This window comes from Macrobrachium nipponense, chromosome 20 (genome assembly GCF_015104395.2).
Source record: "Macrobrachium nipponense isolate FS-2020 chromosome 20, ASM1510439v2, whole genome shotgun sequence".
Lineage (NCBI taxonomy): Eukaryota > Metazoa > Arthropoda > Malacostraca > Decapoda > Palaemonidae > Macrobrachium > Macrobrachium nipponense.
Genome location: NC_061089.1, coordinates 36,503,349 through 36,520,848, shown reverse-complemented (window position 1 = coordinate 36,520,848; position 17,500 = coordinate 36,503,349). Strand labels below are relative to the sequence as shown.

At 35.3% G+C, this 17,500-nt stretch overlaps 1 protein-coding gene across 1 annotated transcript in view; it reads right to left on the bottom strand.

Moving 5' to 3' along the window:
* Positions 1-16,626, bottom strand: part of LOC135219970 (glutamic acid-rich protein-like) — a 21,890-nt gene extending 5,264 nt beyond the window's left edge. The window contains exons 1-3 of the mRNA XM_064257222.1: positions 16,473-16,626; positions 4,001-4,007; positions 2,342-2,396 (exon numbers count right to left, since the gene is read on the bottom strand). Of these exons, the coding sequence (XP_064113292.1) occupies positions 2,342-2,396; positions 4,001-4,007; positions 16,473-16,626 (216 nt within the window). The remainder of the gene's footprint in view (positions 1-2,341; positions 2,397-4,000; positions 4,008-16,472) is intronic.
* Positions 16,627-17,500: the final 874 nt, after the last annotated feature.

Sequence of the window (17,500 nt, the reverse complement as noted above, 5' to 3'; positions counted from 1 at the left end):
TATATATAATATATATATATATATATATAATATATATAGAATATATATATATGTGTGTGTGTGTACTTATATATTATATATATACATATATATATATATATATACATAAATATATATATATATATATATATATATATATATATATATATATATATATATATATATATATATATATATATATGAAATCCGCGCATTTTATCAGATACATAGCGGAAAAACTTATAGGTTAAAATCATGATGACAGTACTGAGTAATGGTAAATGAGGAGTTGGTTTTGAATATTCCGTTTATACTCTTCATTGAGATGATGTTAAATCAGCAGAAATTTTGTGAAAAAAAGTTTTACATAATAGTGATGATGATAATAATAATTATTATAATAATAATGATTAATGAGAGGTTAGATGATCCAATAAATGTTTTAGTTGAAAGAAAAAGGAGTATATTGGGAATGTGAATTTTCTTCCATTAAACTTTGTATTGGTAATTAAAGTTTTAATGACTACAGGTAAAGTTTGGCGTATGCCAGTAATGGAGAACTGTTGCAATTATTCTTGTGGAGTTTTGTAATAGAAAAGGAAATGCTGCGTTGGGCATACGCTGGTATCGGTCATACGCTTCCTCTCAATGCATCGGTTCGATAGTTTGTGTTGTTTTATGATTTCATACCCGTTCATTCATTCATATAGCCACTCTTCCTTAATGATGCTAATCATTTGTCACAAGATGACTTTGGCAGCTGAGTTTTTGATATTTCGTTATTTTCGGGTTTTCATCACGGGAAACATTCAAATGATTTGCAAACGTGAGACCATGTAGTGAATGAATATGTTTTACTCGATTACACGTATGCTCATTAGCTCTTTACAGTGGCACAAAACAAACTTTCACAACATATAAAGAGTAGACATAAACACAGAAACTAGACACAGTTGAAAAGCGTGATCCTTGCAGGAAAGGTATGTCTAATAGACTAACGAAGGACATGAGCCATAATTTCCCTAACTGAAATCATACACAAGTGCTCAAATGATACATGCACATTATTTAAGTTTCCCTCTCCTAGCCGTTTTCTACTCACTCAGTCTTCAAGTACACAATAAAAAGAATCCTGTGGTTTTTATAAACATTTTTATGAACTTTGAATCAATCTCTAATTATGTGATTCAAGTCTCTGTATAAATAACGATATCCAGATTTTTTTTACATCACAATGCACGGTATAATTTCCAATATTTTATATACATAATGGCATTGCGTTATATAATGTTACATATTGTTCTTTCATTTCGAACAAAGAGTTGCTAAAACAGAGCAAATATTATAAATGGAAAATTTTTTGGTTCGTGAAACCACTTAGTGGCCCAAGTCCCTTGTGAGTGAGGCAGTGTGTTTCCTGACATAGAAAATAAACATATTCAAATGGCAAAATATTTGTTCGCATTATATGTCCTTACATCTCGACTAGTTATGCTTTTGAATTCACGTTTCTTACGCAGCCCGAAAGCAATGTTGACTTTGAGAAGCACAGATGTAACTTTGTTCCGGGTCGTACTCCCTAGACACCAGTTGTTATGTCATATTTTCTTTGCCGCCGGTCAGAATAGTTTTTATTCTTATCCATATTGCCTATACTTAAAATATTATGGTTCGATGTTGGTAATGAAAAAAAAAAGTGCTAATGTGAAGTATGACCAGAAACCTCTATGCATTGTAAAGAATATACCAACTATTCCTTCACTTTATAAAATTTATCATCGCCCAGTATAGATTGGTCTACTATTAAATACAACAACTTTTACTTTGATTTCCAGCTTTTAGACTGAAAACAGAAAGTCATTGGGACGTGTCCTACAACAAAACCCCGAAAAACAAAATCAACAGGAAAATTAAATATTAAAAAATTTTCCCTGTCGTTCCTTTCACCGTATGTATAAGGATAACCTACTTGACTATAAACTTTCGTAAGATTTGTTTGCATGCATTATGTGCAAACGCATTCAATTAGTCAGCTATGAGGTATGATTAAGACTGCTTTGCAATATATGGCAAATCAGACTGCAGAGATGTATTGCTTTTAAATTTTACTTAGCATCCATCTGTCGAACTTACCATTACAACATTAGGATGTCTCAGATTTATCTAAAGTTGATGTCAGCAGTCCTAGTCTCAGTAGCGTATTTATAAACTGGCGTCAACCCCTGTGAAGAGAGTTTTGAGCTCCCCACTGCACATTTAGTTATTGGTCTCCAAAGTAAAATAGAAAACAATGTCCTGATGGTCATGTCTGTGCTTCCGAGTAGGAGTTTGCTCTCCCAGTCTTGATGAAACTGATAATTACCAAGTTCAACTTGTAATAGAAACCGATAGCTTGACCATTGTTATTTTTGTGGATTCTGAAGGCGTGGTACAAAGTAGAGAAATGGTTCATTAATACAACGAACTTTTTTTCTGCATTTCATATTTGCTTCGGCGTCCGGTTACATCGTCCTGGCCCGGTTATCTATTTATAGCAGTGATATTTTATATGCTGAATGACGGAACATGAATTACTGATCGTTTCCATATTTATTAGTCGTACCTGTTTAGTTACCGACTGTAGTAAAAAGTCTCGACTGCTATTGTGGGATTATGTACATAACAATAATCTGTTCGGCGTAGTCTTCTCACTTACCTTTTTCAAAACCAGGTTGTATTTGTTTTGCGAATTCGGTAATGCGAATCAATCACGGAATTGTGAGGCACTCCTCAAATAAGGTGAGTCTTTTCAGGTAGGCACTCCCTTTGTTCCTTCGATTGAAGATTTGCTTCGATTTATGTGAAATAGCAGTCGCTTCTCACAAAACGGGTAAAATTACTTATGCTTCCAAAAGCAATAGAAGTTTTCTTTAGAGCGCGCAATTGCGAGACACGTGTAATACCTTTTCCTGTTTTATGAAAATTAATTAATTTAATTGAATGTTATGTTGATTTAGAGGAAGTTTTTATTTATTGTGTCTTTTCTTTTAGTTGATAATTTTATTTAAGCTTCCCACGAATGTTTATAACCGATTAAAGCAGTGTAAGATTTGTATATGTAATTTTCATAAGGATCAGGAATTATATTAATTTTGATATTTTGCCTTTATGATTTAACCCTGATTTGATGAACGCACTCTAGACACAGTAAAACTAAATGTTCCATAATTAGATGCGTATTTTACGACAATTAACGGTACACACTCGCATCTTTGCATATTTGTTAATTTAGTTTTAATATTTGGAATTTCACAATGAAAAATATTCCATCTGGGATTACCTGTAGTGCTAATGACTAAAATTATTCATAGAAAAGGACAATTAATGTGAAGTCAGTTGTCGCAAACAATCATTCAGCCAGCAGACGTTATATTTCGGTCTTCGGAATTTTGAGTACTAATTTTATTAGAAAATCAAATTGAGTGATGTCCGTTTAGAGAAGTCATCACTCAGTCAATTTTCTCTGAATTTGTGAACATGACCAACTTCCCTCGAGAACTATTTCTCACGCTTTCTGGGCACGGAGCCTCCTTGTGAATAAGGCTGAGGTCACAAATCAGGCGAAGGTGTGAAGGTCTCCCAGGCGCCTAGGAATATTTAATATTTGATGTAACATGCTCGAGTGATGGTTGTTTGCTCAAACGTCGTCTTCAGCTCTCAAGAATTTTGCCATAGTTACTTGCTTTTACTTTAGATTCCATTACCGTGATACGTATCATTTCTGTCGTCTTGAATGTAATGTTCGTAAAAGAGTTCATGATACTTTGATGCATTTCACAGATCTGATATGTGCTAACCTGTCACAGTTACATTCCTGAAGTTAGGGATCCCGTAAAGGTAAATCAGTGTGACGAAGTCACGCGTTGTAACCCAGATTGATGAAAGTATTTTAAAGCGGTAAATGTGTAAGCCATCTTCCAAGGAACATGCATTTAAGCTGTTCGTGTACTTGAATGACCGATAAAGGATTTTGTTTTCTCACATGTGTTCTGGAAAATAAACCATTCAGAGAAAATATCGTGATCTCATACTTTTTCCCATTATGGCATGAGGTTGCATGGTAAACGTGACATAACATAAATACCGTGCAGCGTGTCTAACTGACGTTCAGGGAATTTTGATAGACAGGTTTGGTGGCTTTTGTCAGAAAAATGAACCATGCCAAGTTGTTCGGTAGGCTAAAATCTATAAGAAGAAAGTGAAAGGAATTGGTTTTTAAAGTTAACTCTCTCTCTCTCTCTCTCTCTCTCTCTCTCTCTCTCTCTCTCTCTCTCTCTCTCTCTCTCTCTCTCTCTCTCTCTCTTTTGTAAAGCACTCGGATATGCATGAGTTTTTGCTCACACAAACGTTCACATGAACTCGTAATGTAAGTCAAGGCAACCCTTAAATTCATCGGATGCTGGCATTGCTGTTGTAGGTTCTGGAGGCCAGCCAGTGTCGTGTGCCGTGAACTGAATATTTGGAACGGCCGAGACGAGACGGCCTTTGGAAACGACAGAATAAATTTTGTCTAATGTTTTTGCTTCCGACGTAATGAAGGCGATAATGGCCGAACATTTAAATGTATGCTGTGATAATGATCCCAATTAACATATTAGATTGGATGTTTCCTCTCCTCCTCCATCCAAAACGCCCCTCATGCTCCACCTCCGCCCCAGTTTCATGCCATCCATGGCTAATGGATTGATGTCATCCTCGTGCATGGACTATTGTCGTGCGAGATGGGTCCCACTCGGCTGAATAATCAGAGGGAAAAGTTACTTTTTTCTTTTTCCTTGTCGCTGTTTATGGCTGCTTTTGTGGTCGGGGATGTATCTGTGGTGAAAGTTCATATTACTGCCAGGGGATAATTAGGATTTGATTAACTAATTTTTTCCGTAATTTGTCAACGGATACAATTATCATTGGCTGTTAAATTTTGTCACTAGTCTTCATGCACCATATAAGACTGATATATCTGTTTATTAAAAGGTTTTTAAAAAACATATGACAGTTCAGTGTAGCGAAGCAATTAAATCGTGAAAAAGGCATCTTAGGTTGATTGTCATTTTTTCAATTGGTCCTGTTACTAAATTACTAATAAATTAAATGAGCAGTTGCTTAAGACTCGTCGATATACACATATGCTGTAGTATTTCTGTACTTATTATTGAATTAAAATTAGAAATTTTTTCTATTGATTTCATACATTTTCCCTTTACTTAAGTGTTTCCTTCTTCATGTAAGGCATTCTTGTCTTTGGTTGATTTGTATTTTAATTATTGCCTTCTGACATCTATTTAGATTATAATTATCTTTAATTTGTCTGCAACCAGGAAGATGAGCGTCAGGATTGATAGAAGGTAATAGTGAGTTGGACTTGGAGTTAGTGATGAATTGCCCAAAGCTTTTTTTATTAGGCAGGACTAAAAGATATCACTTCTTTCATTTCATATACCCGTGAATTTTCACCTACCTGCACGTTGCATTTGGAAACTAAATAGTGCCAGAGGTTTATGTGTGATTGTGGTGGGATTGTAAGGCAAAAGCGACAAAACCTCACACACAAGTGTATATATATATATATATATATATATATATATATATATATATATATATATATATATGCATATACATATACAAATGTATACATATGTAATCTATATATATATATAGATTACCTATATATACATATATATCTATATATGTGTGTGTATACGTATATGTATATATATATATATATATTTATACATATCCTATATACATATATGTATATATATGTGTATACGTATATATATATATATATATATATATATATATATATATATATATATACACTTAGTTTTTAATTCAAAATGAAGTTTCCATATTTCCGTAGTAGGCACTAGGAATTATGAAATAACTGTGGAGTAAAACGGAAGCAGCCGTACTCCGAAATATTTTTTTTTTCTTATAGAATAATGAAACGTTTTATGAATAATGTCTTTTTTTATTGCTCTTTAATGCAGTGCTTGTAAGACGTACTAGCTTGTTGCATGCTAGCGTTTGCGTTTGTGATTTTGTTGCATTGTGTGGCATTTAGGACAGAACCTCTTGACTTTGCTTTTGGTTTGTTTGTTTGCGAACTCAAGTCGATCACTACTTTTCCCCAAGGCGGAGCGGAGCGACTTGCCTGAAGCAACTTGGCCAACTGTATTTTTGCCAGCTGCGTCTTGGTTCAAGAACCAAGCATACAAACAAGACTTTCGTCTTCCAAACTCTATGTATATCTTTCGGAACTTTGCTCACGCAGTTACCAAACAGGAGGGAAGATTGAGGACATTTTGTAATAATATAAATTTATTCATAGGTGGAGGTTAAGTAATAATAATGCGGCATAATAACCAGGTTAATAACAGGTTTATAAGGTTAGTTGCGAATTCACTTATGCTCGTATCTCACAAAAATTCGTAGATCTTGCGTAGAGTTAGAGTTACTGTTCTTCATGTATCTACCGAGTATTAAACATTTGTCCAATTTTTACCACATCACATTGCTGAATGGGAAACGTTCAGTTTATCACAGTCGCTGCATACTCATTATTTTACATTTGGTCTTCAGAAATGTATATTTGAGTCTGGAGTAGGCAGAAAATATGGAAACCCTTCGTAATCCTGATAGCGGTAAAGAGCATGGGAAAGCTCAGTTTAATTCTGAACTGAAACTGGATGCTTGATGTGTCAGTCCAGGGCTTGATGCACCACACACTATTTAGGAATGATTTGTTTTATTGTAAATTATAACATTAAACCTTTAGATACTCTGGTGACTTACACAATTTTAGGCCGAAATAGTTTGAAGTCGTTAAATCTGGATTTCGTATTCACTTGGGACACCACCCTCCCTACAGGAAGAGTAAGTGATTTGATTTAGCTTTGCCTAATGTAGCTTAAGTAAGTAACTGTTGGTTCCCTACCCTATTATCCAGCTAATTTCAGCAGAAATAAAGGCCAGATATTTATTTTTTATTTTTGCATGATTTAATCAGACATAGAGTTCATCACTGGCAAACAAACAGAAATGAAGGTTAGTTTCATTAGCAATCCGAAGATTATTCATTCTAAAAGAACAAAATAGACTTTAAGCAGAAAATTCTGCGTGGGACACGTACTGGGCTGGCATACTTAAAGACTGCAATTATACACAGATGAGGTTAGTTTACCGTCAAACTTAAGTCAAGGAACCGAGTTCTAAATTACTCTCATGTTTGGAAAATAAGGGAAAACATCCTTATCTATTTGATAATGAATGTCTAGTTTACGAAAGGACACATTTTGTTGACTTGAATAGTAAAGTAATTAGTTCAGAAAAAAAACATGATGATTTATATTAAAGAAGCCACTTTATGAAAAAAATAAAAATATAAAATAAAAATGACATATACCAGTGGCTGTTCGTGACAGTTTTTATACTACATCATTACAATTGCTATGAGGTGGGGATGGGAAGATAATGCTAAGCTCTTCACTTCATTATATTGGAATCCTGTCAAAGTACTCTATTTTCTGTCTTATTTTAAAAGCTTCAGTGACACAACAGTTGGATCTAATTACTAATTAGGATTGTTTAGCTGTGAAAATGAAATTTAAAGCTCGCGACCATGAGCAAATTTTCTCTTTGTCGTGTCTAGTCACTTCCGCAAAGGATATTACGTTTAATTTGGGATTATGGAAATAGGAATGTTCATTTTGGTGATAAAGAATCTTTTTGTGATAAAGAATCTTTTTGGGATTGCAGTGTCGTGACTTGGGGGAGGTTTTTCCTCTGTAGGCGCTTATTATATAAATATTCATTTTGAAATTTTGTTTTAGGAGTTATTCTGTTGTAGGGTTCATTACATTTGCTTGTGTAGTTCGAGAAAAACATGAATAGCATGTTGTTCTTCAATTTTGCTAGATAGATATATATATATATATATATATATTATATATATATATTATATATATATATATATATAGAGAGAGAGAGAGAGAGAGAGAGAGAGAGAGAGAGAGACAGACAGAGAGAGAATGATGTGTATATTCGTATTGAGAGTCACGACTATGTATCAGTCTTTCAATTTAATTGATGTCATTATGTATTTAGTAATTTTTTTCCACATGGCTGTCCATCTTAGACTGCAAATCGTTATAAAAGAAAGAGAGAGAAGCAGAGAACCTAAATTAGGCCGAGTGGGAAATTGGGAAAAAAGTATAAAGATGAAGGAGAGAGAGAGATATCCTAAATTAAATTGCCTTGGAGATAGAAAAGATGAAATGAAAATAAAAGAGTAAAATACGTATTGTCCTTGCAAGAAACAAAACAAACACCGGGACCGCTTTCCCAGGAAGCGTGAGTTTTCTCCAAGGACGAGCTTTGCTGTGCAACTTGCGAGTAAAATGGTCTCGGATTACAAGGTATGTTGCGTTGATCCTCGTAATTGCTGGGTCGATACCCTAGGCTGGGAGAGGGGTGGCAGTTTGGGGGGCCCGGGGGTGGTTGGACAGGATCCTTCGAATCCTTTTGAGTTTTGCTCTCAGTGAAGGAAGAGGATAAAGACCACCTCCGTCCTTCGCATTTCGTCGTCGTCCTCCTCCTCTCTCTCTCTCTCTCTCTCTCTCTCTCTCTCTCTCTCTCTCTCTCTCTCTCTCGGGCCTTTGCATGTGATTTAATGAGGTGCAAGAGCAAAGATAGAGCTCCTTGTTTCTGTTGCTCGTGTGTACTAAGGTATGTTTATGTATTTTCTTTAATAAGCATCAGGACTGATATTTCATTGCCAGTGGTTGAATATGTTTATTCTTACATGCATAAAAATGGTTTTCTTTTTACATTATATCTCCTTATATTTGTTTTCTACCTTGTCATCATTATTTCCAAGAAATTACCTTCAATTATTCCTTTATTGCCGTTTGATCATTATTATTATTATTATTATTATTATTATTATTATTATTATTATTATTATTATTATTATTATTATTATTATTCATAGTACTGTAATAGTGTGAAATTATATATTGTGTACCGCTCCTTGACTAGAGATCTTCTTAGATTGAAAGACAGCGAACGATATTAGCATTTGATTTTTTAAAATGAAGTTCTGATGTTGCTGAATAGCTGCGAGATTAAACTTGAAATCTATGATCCTCCCAATCTGTTACGCCAGACGACTTTTCCAGGAACGGACACAAATAGGTTGGACGGTATTAGCCACTTCTCGCAGCCATGTATTTTTTTTTATTACACGTGCCTATTAAAGCTCTCGAATAACATCTCGTTCAAACAGAAAAGCAAAAAAATAATGACAAAAGATACACTAAAATAAAGGACCACGACTCATAAACGCCAATTTAGTTCGGAGAAAAACTTTGTTGGGGCTGGATGAAGGGTTATGAAGAGTAATGAGAGAGAGAGAGAGAGAGCGGACGAGTGGCATGACCAGCAAATTTACAATTTATTAATATAAAGTTACAGAGCAACTGAAATATGTACTTGTCCAAGTTTATCTTGCTGCCACGTGTCCACACCATGCCTCTAATTCCTTATAACAGCCTATTCTACTTAGAGTACGTTTATAGGATGTGACACCGTACTGGTATAAGTCCAGATTAATTTAAAATAACTCTCCTTTCTGGGAAGAGAAAACGATAATAAATTATAATATTTGATGTGATTATTGTTACATTTAAATTGAGTATAAAAATCTCTCACCACTAATTTAATGTTATTTCTTGAATACTTAGATTTTAGTGGAAAAATCCCGGGAAGGTATTTTATAGCAATATTGTTTGCTTTTCATGTTTATCATTATTGTTATTTGTAGTAATTTTATTTTTCTTAATTGGATTTTTATTGTTGGCGATGTTATTAACAGTGCTTGACATTCTTCATATTGGCCACTTCTCAGAGTTGATGACAAATAAACGTACACTGGCAATCAGATAAATTGATGCATACGATGAAGTCGTCGAGTTTAGAAGAGACTGGAAGTGCATTTGAAGTCTTTTACACTGAAACTGCTTGCCATAAGAGAGTTCATTTGAATAGGAAGACTTATTCGGATCTTCCTTTATTAAAGTCATTGAGGGGCATTTCGGCGTTGGTGTGTATGGGTGGTTCATTGAGTTGCTTAGTGTTTGAGGGCGCTACAGCGTTCTCATCAGTTTTGTTATCGTCTATATTCTGTCGCTTTGCTTTGAATTGGCATGACAAATACTTCTAATGTTTGTACGATTATTTTCTTTTCATATTATTGGACTAACCTAACGTTTTCATTTCAGAATAATAGTGGGTGCTCTTGGAATGACACGCTTGCAGTATCATTCTCAGTGTATTGACTAAAGTTTGGAAGAGCAAAGTTGTGGATTGTGTTAGGAAAGCACGTTTGATTTCTTAAGGGCTTAAGAAGTAGGAACTGAGGATAATAAGATTCAATTTTTCCTTGCCGGCCTCCACGAGGCGTTAATCGGAAAAATCGGGATGAAGATTTGTAGGACCCGTCAAGTGATCGGGAAGAGGCAAGGAGGAGCGGTACATGCACGATTTGGAGTTCTCATTGGAGGCCTGGAAGCGACACTGAATTAACATATCGATAACTGTATACCTCCGAGTGTATTGGATTTTCGTACATAACGTATTTATGTTACTTAGTTCATGAGAATAGAGGTTATGGAAAAGATTAAATTAGATTGTTTTTTTATGTATATGCGGAAATGAAGAGATATCAGTAGTCTCTTTTTTTTTAACCAGAAATGGGTATCGGAAACGAAAATGGTATTGGTCATAGTTCCAGAGGAAGGGATACTAAATAAAGATGTTGTAAAATAGATGACTGATTGGAGTGCTTGATGGGTTGAGAGAAATTCTCTCTTATTGGGAACTAGAAGCTGCTTGCGCAATAGACAGCAGGATTATAATGGCGATGTAGTATTTTGTTAAACTTAGGCTTACATAAAGTTGGGTGCTGTAGACAAAGGAGACGTTCTCACAATTACTATTTTATTTCACAGGAACATTTTATAGTTAGCAGTGTGATATTTGTTCTGCACTGACTATTTCTCCTGTAAGGTAAACATTACATGTAACCAATATCATAGAATTTGTTCTTGTCTGTGTCTTTCTAATTTTACAAAGGCATATCAGGGTCACCAGATAACAGCCTGCAGTTCTACAAGCTCTTCACCGCAGCTTATGGGTTCCTTTGAATCATTAGTGTTCTATTAATACTTTTCATCGAAAAGCTAATGGAAAGGTAGGCACATGTAGGGAATCAGTTGCCAAGGGTATAATGACTTTAATTTACGCCAAAGCATTTGATATATGTAAATTTTGTTTTCCAGCAAGCATTGTGAGAAGGAAGGATCGGATCATAAAGGAAGAAACAAATATATATATATATATATATATATATATATATATATATATATATATATATATATATATATATATATATTTGAGGCGAAAGATTTAATACTCCTGTTTATACTAAATAAGTTAATCCTTTTAACAATAATACTTGAAAAGAGACAATAATAATAAGAGAAATATGAATATATAAGAGGACAGAAGATATATTTGCCGGGTGAAGCGCAATTACACTGAAATCTAAAAGAATCCTGCGCTCACAACTTACATCCTTATGACCAAAGTGGCGAAATATGTGAGCGTTAATTCAGAGGATTATACCCATCTGTTATGAGGAATTGGGAATGCAGATGCAATGATTGGATATCGATAAATCATTAAAAAGGAATTATCCAGGATGGAATGTAAAATTACATCTGTCGAGAGAGATCTTACTTTCCAAGAACGGAAGCCCGATATCAGTCATTAGGGAGAAGAGGAAGCTTGCAGCAGAGAAACGAGAAATCGGTATGATTTTGTTTCATATTTTATTTAAGAAAGCCGACGGGGCTGGCGACTTAGTGCACTTGTTTACGAGGTACCGGCAACGTAATGCCCTTGTTCACGGGTAATTACATAAATCAAAATAAGAATGTCTTATGACTTGTTACTTTTATATGGATTTCCCGTATAAATATTTTGTTTTTGTAGTAGCTGAAGAATTTCCACTATGCTTCGTATATTAAAACATCCTAATAACAAGAACAAGCAGGTCAACCGTCAACCAGATTTCATAAATTTCATATTTTAGCAAAACGAAAATGTTATGCTTCTTAATACGAAAATAGCGTAAGAAACATTTTCACTTAAAAAATAAACCTTAAGTATTGAAGAATATGAGAAAATTTTGGAAGAAAAGGCCTGTCGAAATCCTTTTGCCTTTCTATATTATAAGCGAATTAGGACTTGGAGGTTTGTGTCCCAGTGCTGGGTACAATAGGATTTAAATTGTGTTGAAATTAGAATGAACACACTCCCCGGCAAACATTATTGCCTTTAGAATGATAAAAGACGTCCTCTCTCTCTCTCTCTCTCTCTCTCTCTCTCTCTCTCTCTCTCTCTCTCTCCTCCGTGAAAATGAACTTTTTTGCTTTTTTCTATTCAATTTGAAAACTTATATATGTGTGCGTTCGTGTGTGTGTGTGTGTGTGTGTGTGTGTGTGTGTGTGTGTATGAGGCTAGTCAAGTAAAGTTAATGGCTATTGCGTTGGTTAATAAGTGCCCTAAGAAGTACTAGTGACTTGGGACTTCAATGCGCTATATTCTGAGGCAACGAAGTGCGTTGTTTATGGCTGTGAACCCGTTGGTGGAGGAAATACCCTGTGAAAGGGCAGTCCTTTTCTTGTGGTCTACTGTGATGTGGTAGGAAGCAGTGTAAACTCCTCCTTCCTTCCCCTGGTAGGCCAGTGGTTTGGGTTACAGTTGAACTGTTCCCCAAGTAGAGGAGCACCTAGGCACATTAGATTATTGTTATCTACGATTTCATTCTTGCGGAATGCAGGGAAAATATTTGCATTCTCGTCGTCCTGCAATGTTTCAAAGTCGCCAGATGGCCATGCTTGTAGTTTGTTTCCCTATACCCCTTATTTATTGCAAAAAGAGTCTTTCTCATAAAGTGTATGGAGAAAACAAGGTTATGGTCACAGACACATTTACGCTTCATCTGCTTGATTGCGGATGGACCCCTGAGCTGGAAGCTTTCACAAAGTTAGTTGCTAAATATACATATAATGAGGGCTCATCACAAGCGTTTGAACACCCCTATACACAACGATCCATTCACTTCTGTCTTGCATGCGCTCACATTTTCTGTACATCACGACCTTCCTCTTCAGCACCTCCTCCATACCATCTACCCAACACTTTACATTTCCAATGACCAATCATTGTCTTTCATTCTCATTTACTACTGAACCGTCTCAAGACTCTCTGGTCCAGCCTTTTGACTACGCTAACCTTTTTACCAATTGTGAGCAATTCTTCCCATCTAGGCGCTCGAGTCTTTTTCTAAGCAGTCCTTTACTTAAGTAAACAGCACAACTAATTGATTGCTAATTATCTGGCATGGCTGCTGTCAGGATTACAAAAGCTATATTTACTCATGCGGATGGATTTTCAACATCGGTTAGTTATTATCTCAGGATTCATATAACAGTCCTTTGGGCGTCTTTCCTTGAAGATATATGGAACAAATAGATTTGGTGAGTACGGTGAAATTATATCATCAAATATCGAAAAGTACTCTTCAGTTTGCTTTAGGTCGTGATTTTTAATTTTTATCAGACTATAATAGGCAAAATTGTCCATATTACCGATCTTTTCTTTTACATTTTTTACTGCAACGATGAATTCGCACAGAATAGACTTTGTACATAACGATGCCATGTAGCTAAGAGATTTCGTGCTTTTGCTATACGGTTGCCTTGGCACGAAACCATTTTAGTAATACAATTAAACAGTAAACTAGACGATTTTGTGTCTTGATTATCTCTTCTTCCATTCCGCAAACAATTGATTTTTTAATCTTTTAAAATCTTAGGATTCAGGTTTTGCTCCGTATCTTTTACAACTTTATTGAATTATGAACTAGGCCCTGCTATTCGCCATACCTAAATTACCTGTATTTTAGTCTTGGGGTACATAATGTCATGGAGATGTGTGTTCCTTTGACCTTCAAATAAAAAATGAAAAGAATAATTGTTTGAAATGGAGGCTTGGTATGTTTTGTATTGCTGTCTATTTTGTTCACTTTAAAAAGACACGGTGGTCTTTCACGGGTATTGGCTTGTATATCCAATTGTAAAGTCCATTTAGTGGCCATATAGAATACACCAAACACTGCAAGCCAATTACATGTTTGGACACAGGTCACTGGTTTCCATTATGGGATGCATGTCCCATGGTAAGTGTACAGAATAAAATATTTTACTCTCCGGTCAAAAACTGTTGGATATCTTTGAACTTTGTTGAAAAAAAGAGGAAAAAGGAAATCAGTATGAATTTTACCGCGCTGTTTTTTTTTCAGTTCTCTACGAATAAAGAAGACTTCGGCTTTTATTTTGTACATTTCCCATGGTAATTCAGTGCCCGAGAGCCATGTTATCGTTAATAACATTTGAGAATACAAATATTTTTCTTTTACGTTTCGTTGTGGGTAATCTATAACTTATGCTCTTGCGCTGAAAATATGTTTAAAAACCAATTCGGGGAATGGTTCACAGTTTCTATTTCCACTCTTATATTTTAACCTGAAAGGTTTACATAGGTGCGTGATATAGTAGACTTCAGGAAAAGTTCAAAAACATAGTGTTACGAGTAATATGAATACTTTACGGAAAATTCCGAAGGTCCTATAAATTACGAGAATTCTGAAGAATCACTACCAAAGGTTCAAATATCCTTTGAGACTGCGGCATCTAAGAGACTCTTGAGGAAAGCATCCTAGATTTCATTAAGTAATAGAGGTACGCAGGCCTAGTAGCGAAAGTTCAAAGAGCCTACTAGTAGCCTTTGAAACCATCTTTCTAGTCAAATTTTGTTGCTTATTACTTGTATACACCCGCATTATGAATTTATATGGATCTTGTCTTGTACGAAAATTTTAATGAAAAGGAGTTGAACTTCTTTCATTTCGTCTTAGTTTTCTTGTTGATTTTTTATACACGATGTTTCGCTTGATTTGGGTAATTAAAATACTTCCGAAGGAATTAAGTGTCTGAGGGTTCTAACAAAAGTTCGGATTGAGAATCACGTCGCAGCCCGCATTGGGAGATATTTTTTTTTTTTCTCGCCTTTATTGAATTCTTTCGCGCTTTGGCCCGTGTTGTACTCTTCGCTGCTCGATTTTTCCAAAATCTTTTGTTACTCAGGATTTCCCAGAGTTTTACGCTCGCTGATTTTTATACATTCTTTACAAGTGGACTCTTGGTAGTCAGGTGGAAAATGAATTTGTATATATATCTTAATTGCTGTAAACATTCAAGTTTTGCAAAATAGAACGTGTGTATAATTTGACTGGTGTTTTTGTTATTCCATTCTGCTACCCTTTTATAGAAACTTGATCGTTTGTGATTTTTTTTCTCAATTTTATTGATAACTCCAAAACAGAGAGAATGGGAAAAATATAATCCTTTCCTGCTCGATTATCAGAACATATTTCAAATGTTTGCCAAATGCTGTATGCCAGATATCGGAATGTTAAAAATTCAGTATAGTAATGAATTTTGTGAGGATTCCAAGGGTACCTGTGCAGAATCCATCGTCGACATTTCTAGCTCATAATTCTTCAAAATTGATTTTCTACTCGATAAAAGAGGTTCATGTTATTATTAAGATTATTATGCATTTACCAATCCCCATTTTCACAGTAATGTCTTTCACTTACTTATTGAAGCAGTCATTGCGATTCCCATTCGTAGGTATGTCATATAGATCTGATTTTGCCATCTTAATTATTATCTTACCCATCATTATTATAGTGGCTAGGGACAGGGAAAAGTGATTAGCATGATTTACTAATGCTGAGCAACACTGCATGTCTATCCTGTTTTCAAAATGTTATTTTCTTTTAAATAAAATCCTTGCTTGATTTTCATATTACGTGGAACTGCTTTAAATAGGGTAAAACTGTTAAAGTTGGCTTACTTTCTGATTTCATTTCAATGTGCATTACTTTTCATGTCTTCATACGTATAATTGTACAATTATACATTTATTCTTTATCTTGCTGTCTGTAGAGTGATTTGAACTGTCATTTCGGGGAACATCTAATAGTTATTGATTTTCTCCTACTAAGTATAAAGGTATTTTATATCTTTAGCCCCCTGAGTGCGTCAATACAGAAATACCAAGGCAAGAGTGTCGCTGGTCATAGAGTCACCTTGAATAATCGTATTTGGTCTGTGCATAATTCACATAGACTATTGATCTGAAGTAGGTGTGTTATCAATACCCTGAATGGGTGGGTTGGCGTTCATTCACCTTCATACGTGTTATCTATTTTTCTTTCTCCGTTTCCTCGTTCTCTCCCCTTGTTTTCATTCTCTCTGTTATACCGCATCGTATTTCCCTTTTCTCCTCCTTCTTCTGCTGATTCGCCTTCTTCTTCTTCTTCTTCTTCTGCTGCTGCTGCTCTTCCTCCTCCTCCTCCTCCTCCTCCTCCTCCTCCTCCTCCTCCTCCTCCTCCTCCTCCTCCTCCTCCTCCTCCATATCAGCCCCTTGAAGCTTTGGCTACTCATCATTCAGCTCATATCTCCTCCTTAACATTCTCCCCAACGTTTCCACTGCAGTGGTTCTCCACCGAGTTGTTTTAGGAGCTTCTATAACCATTTACTATATGTAGGGTGATATGGGTAATGGATGTGTGTGTGTGTGTGGTGTAAGAGAGAGAGAGAGAGAGAGAGAGAGAGAGAGACCTCATCATCCATCTTTGTCTTATGAAGTGGATCAAGAGCAAGCCATCGTAACTTTTCCGAGTCAATAGTTTTCTTTCTTTGGAAGAGAATTACCTTTGGAATATCAAGGTACATGACTTCGAGATTTTTTATCTTCTCTATGGCCTCCAGTACTTGATGAGGGTTTGGTCTTTTATGAATTTCAGTCAAGGTATCCATCGATCATGAAAGACCTTTAAGTACTCGATCTTTGTTTGTTGTAACCTTATCAATCAAAGCATATTTAAGATTTGTTATTTCAAATCTGAACATGCACACTCACGTATGTGTACTCGGTGGCCGCGAGTTCGATTATCGGGCATTCCATTGAGGTGTGAGAGATGTGTATTTCTGGTGATAGAAGTTCACTCTCGACGTGGTTCGGAAGTCAACGTAAAGTCGTTGGTCCCGTTGCTGAATAACCACTGGTTCCATGCAACGTAAAAATTTCATACAAAAAAACAAACTTACGTATGTGTATGAGTGAATGTAGGTTTTAATTGTGGTTATTAATTAACTAGATAACCTTATTTGTATTTTCATTTAGAGTGTATCAAGGAAGTAAAACTGTAGTTCTACCAACCCATGAAATGAATATATATATATATATATAGTATATATATATATATATATATATATACATATAGATA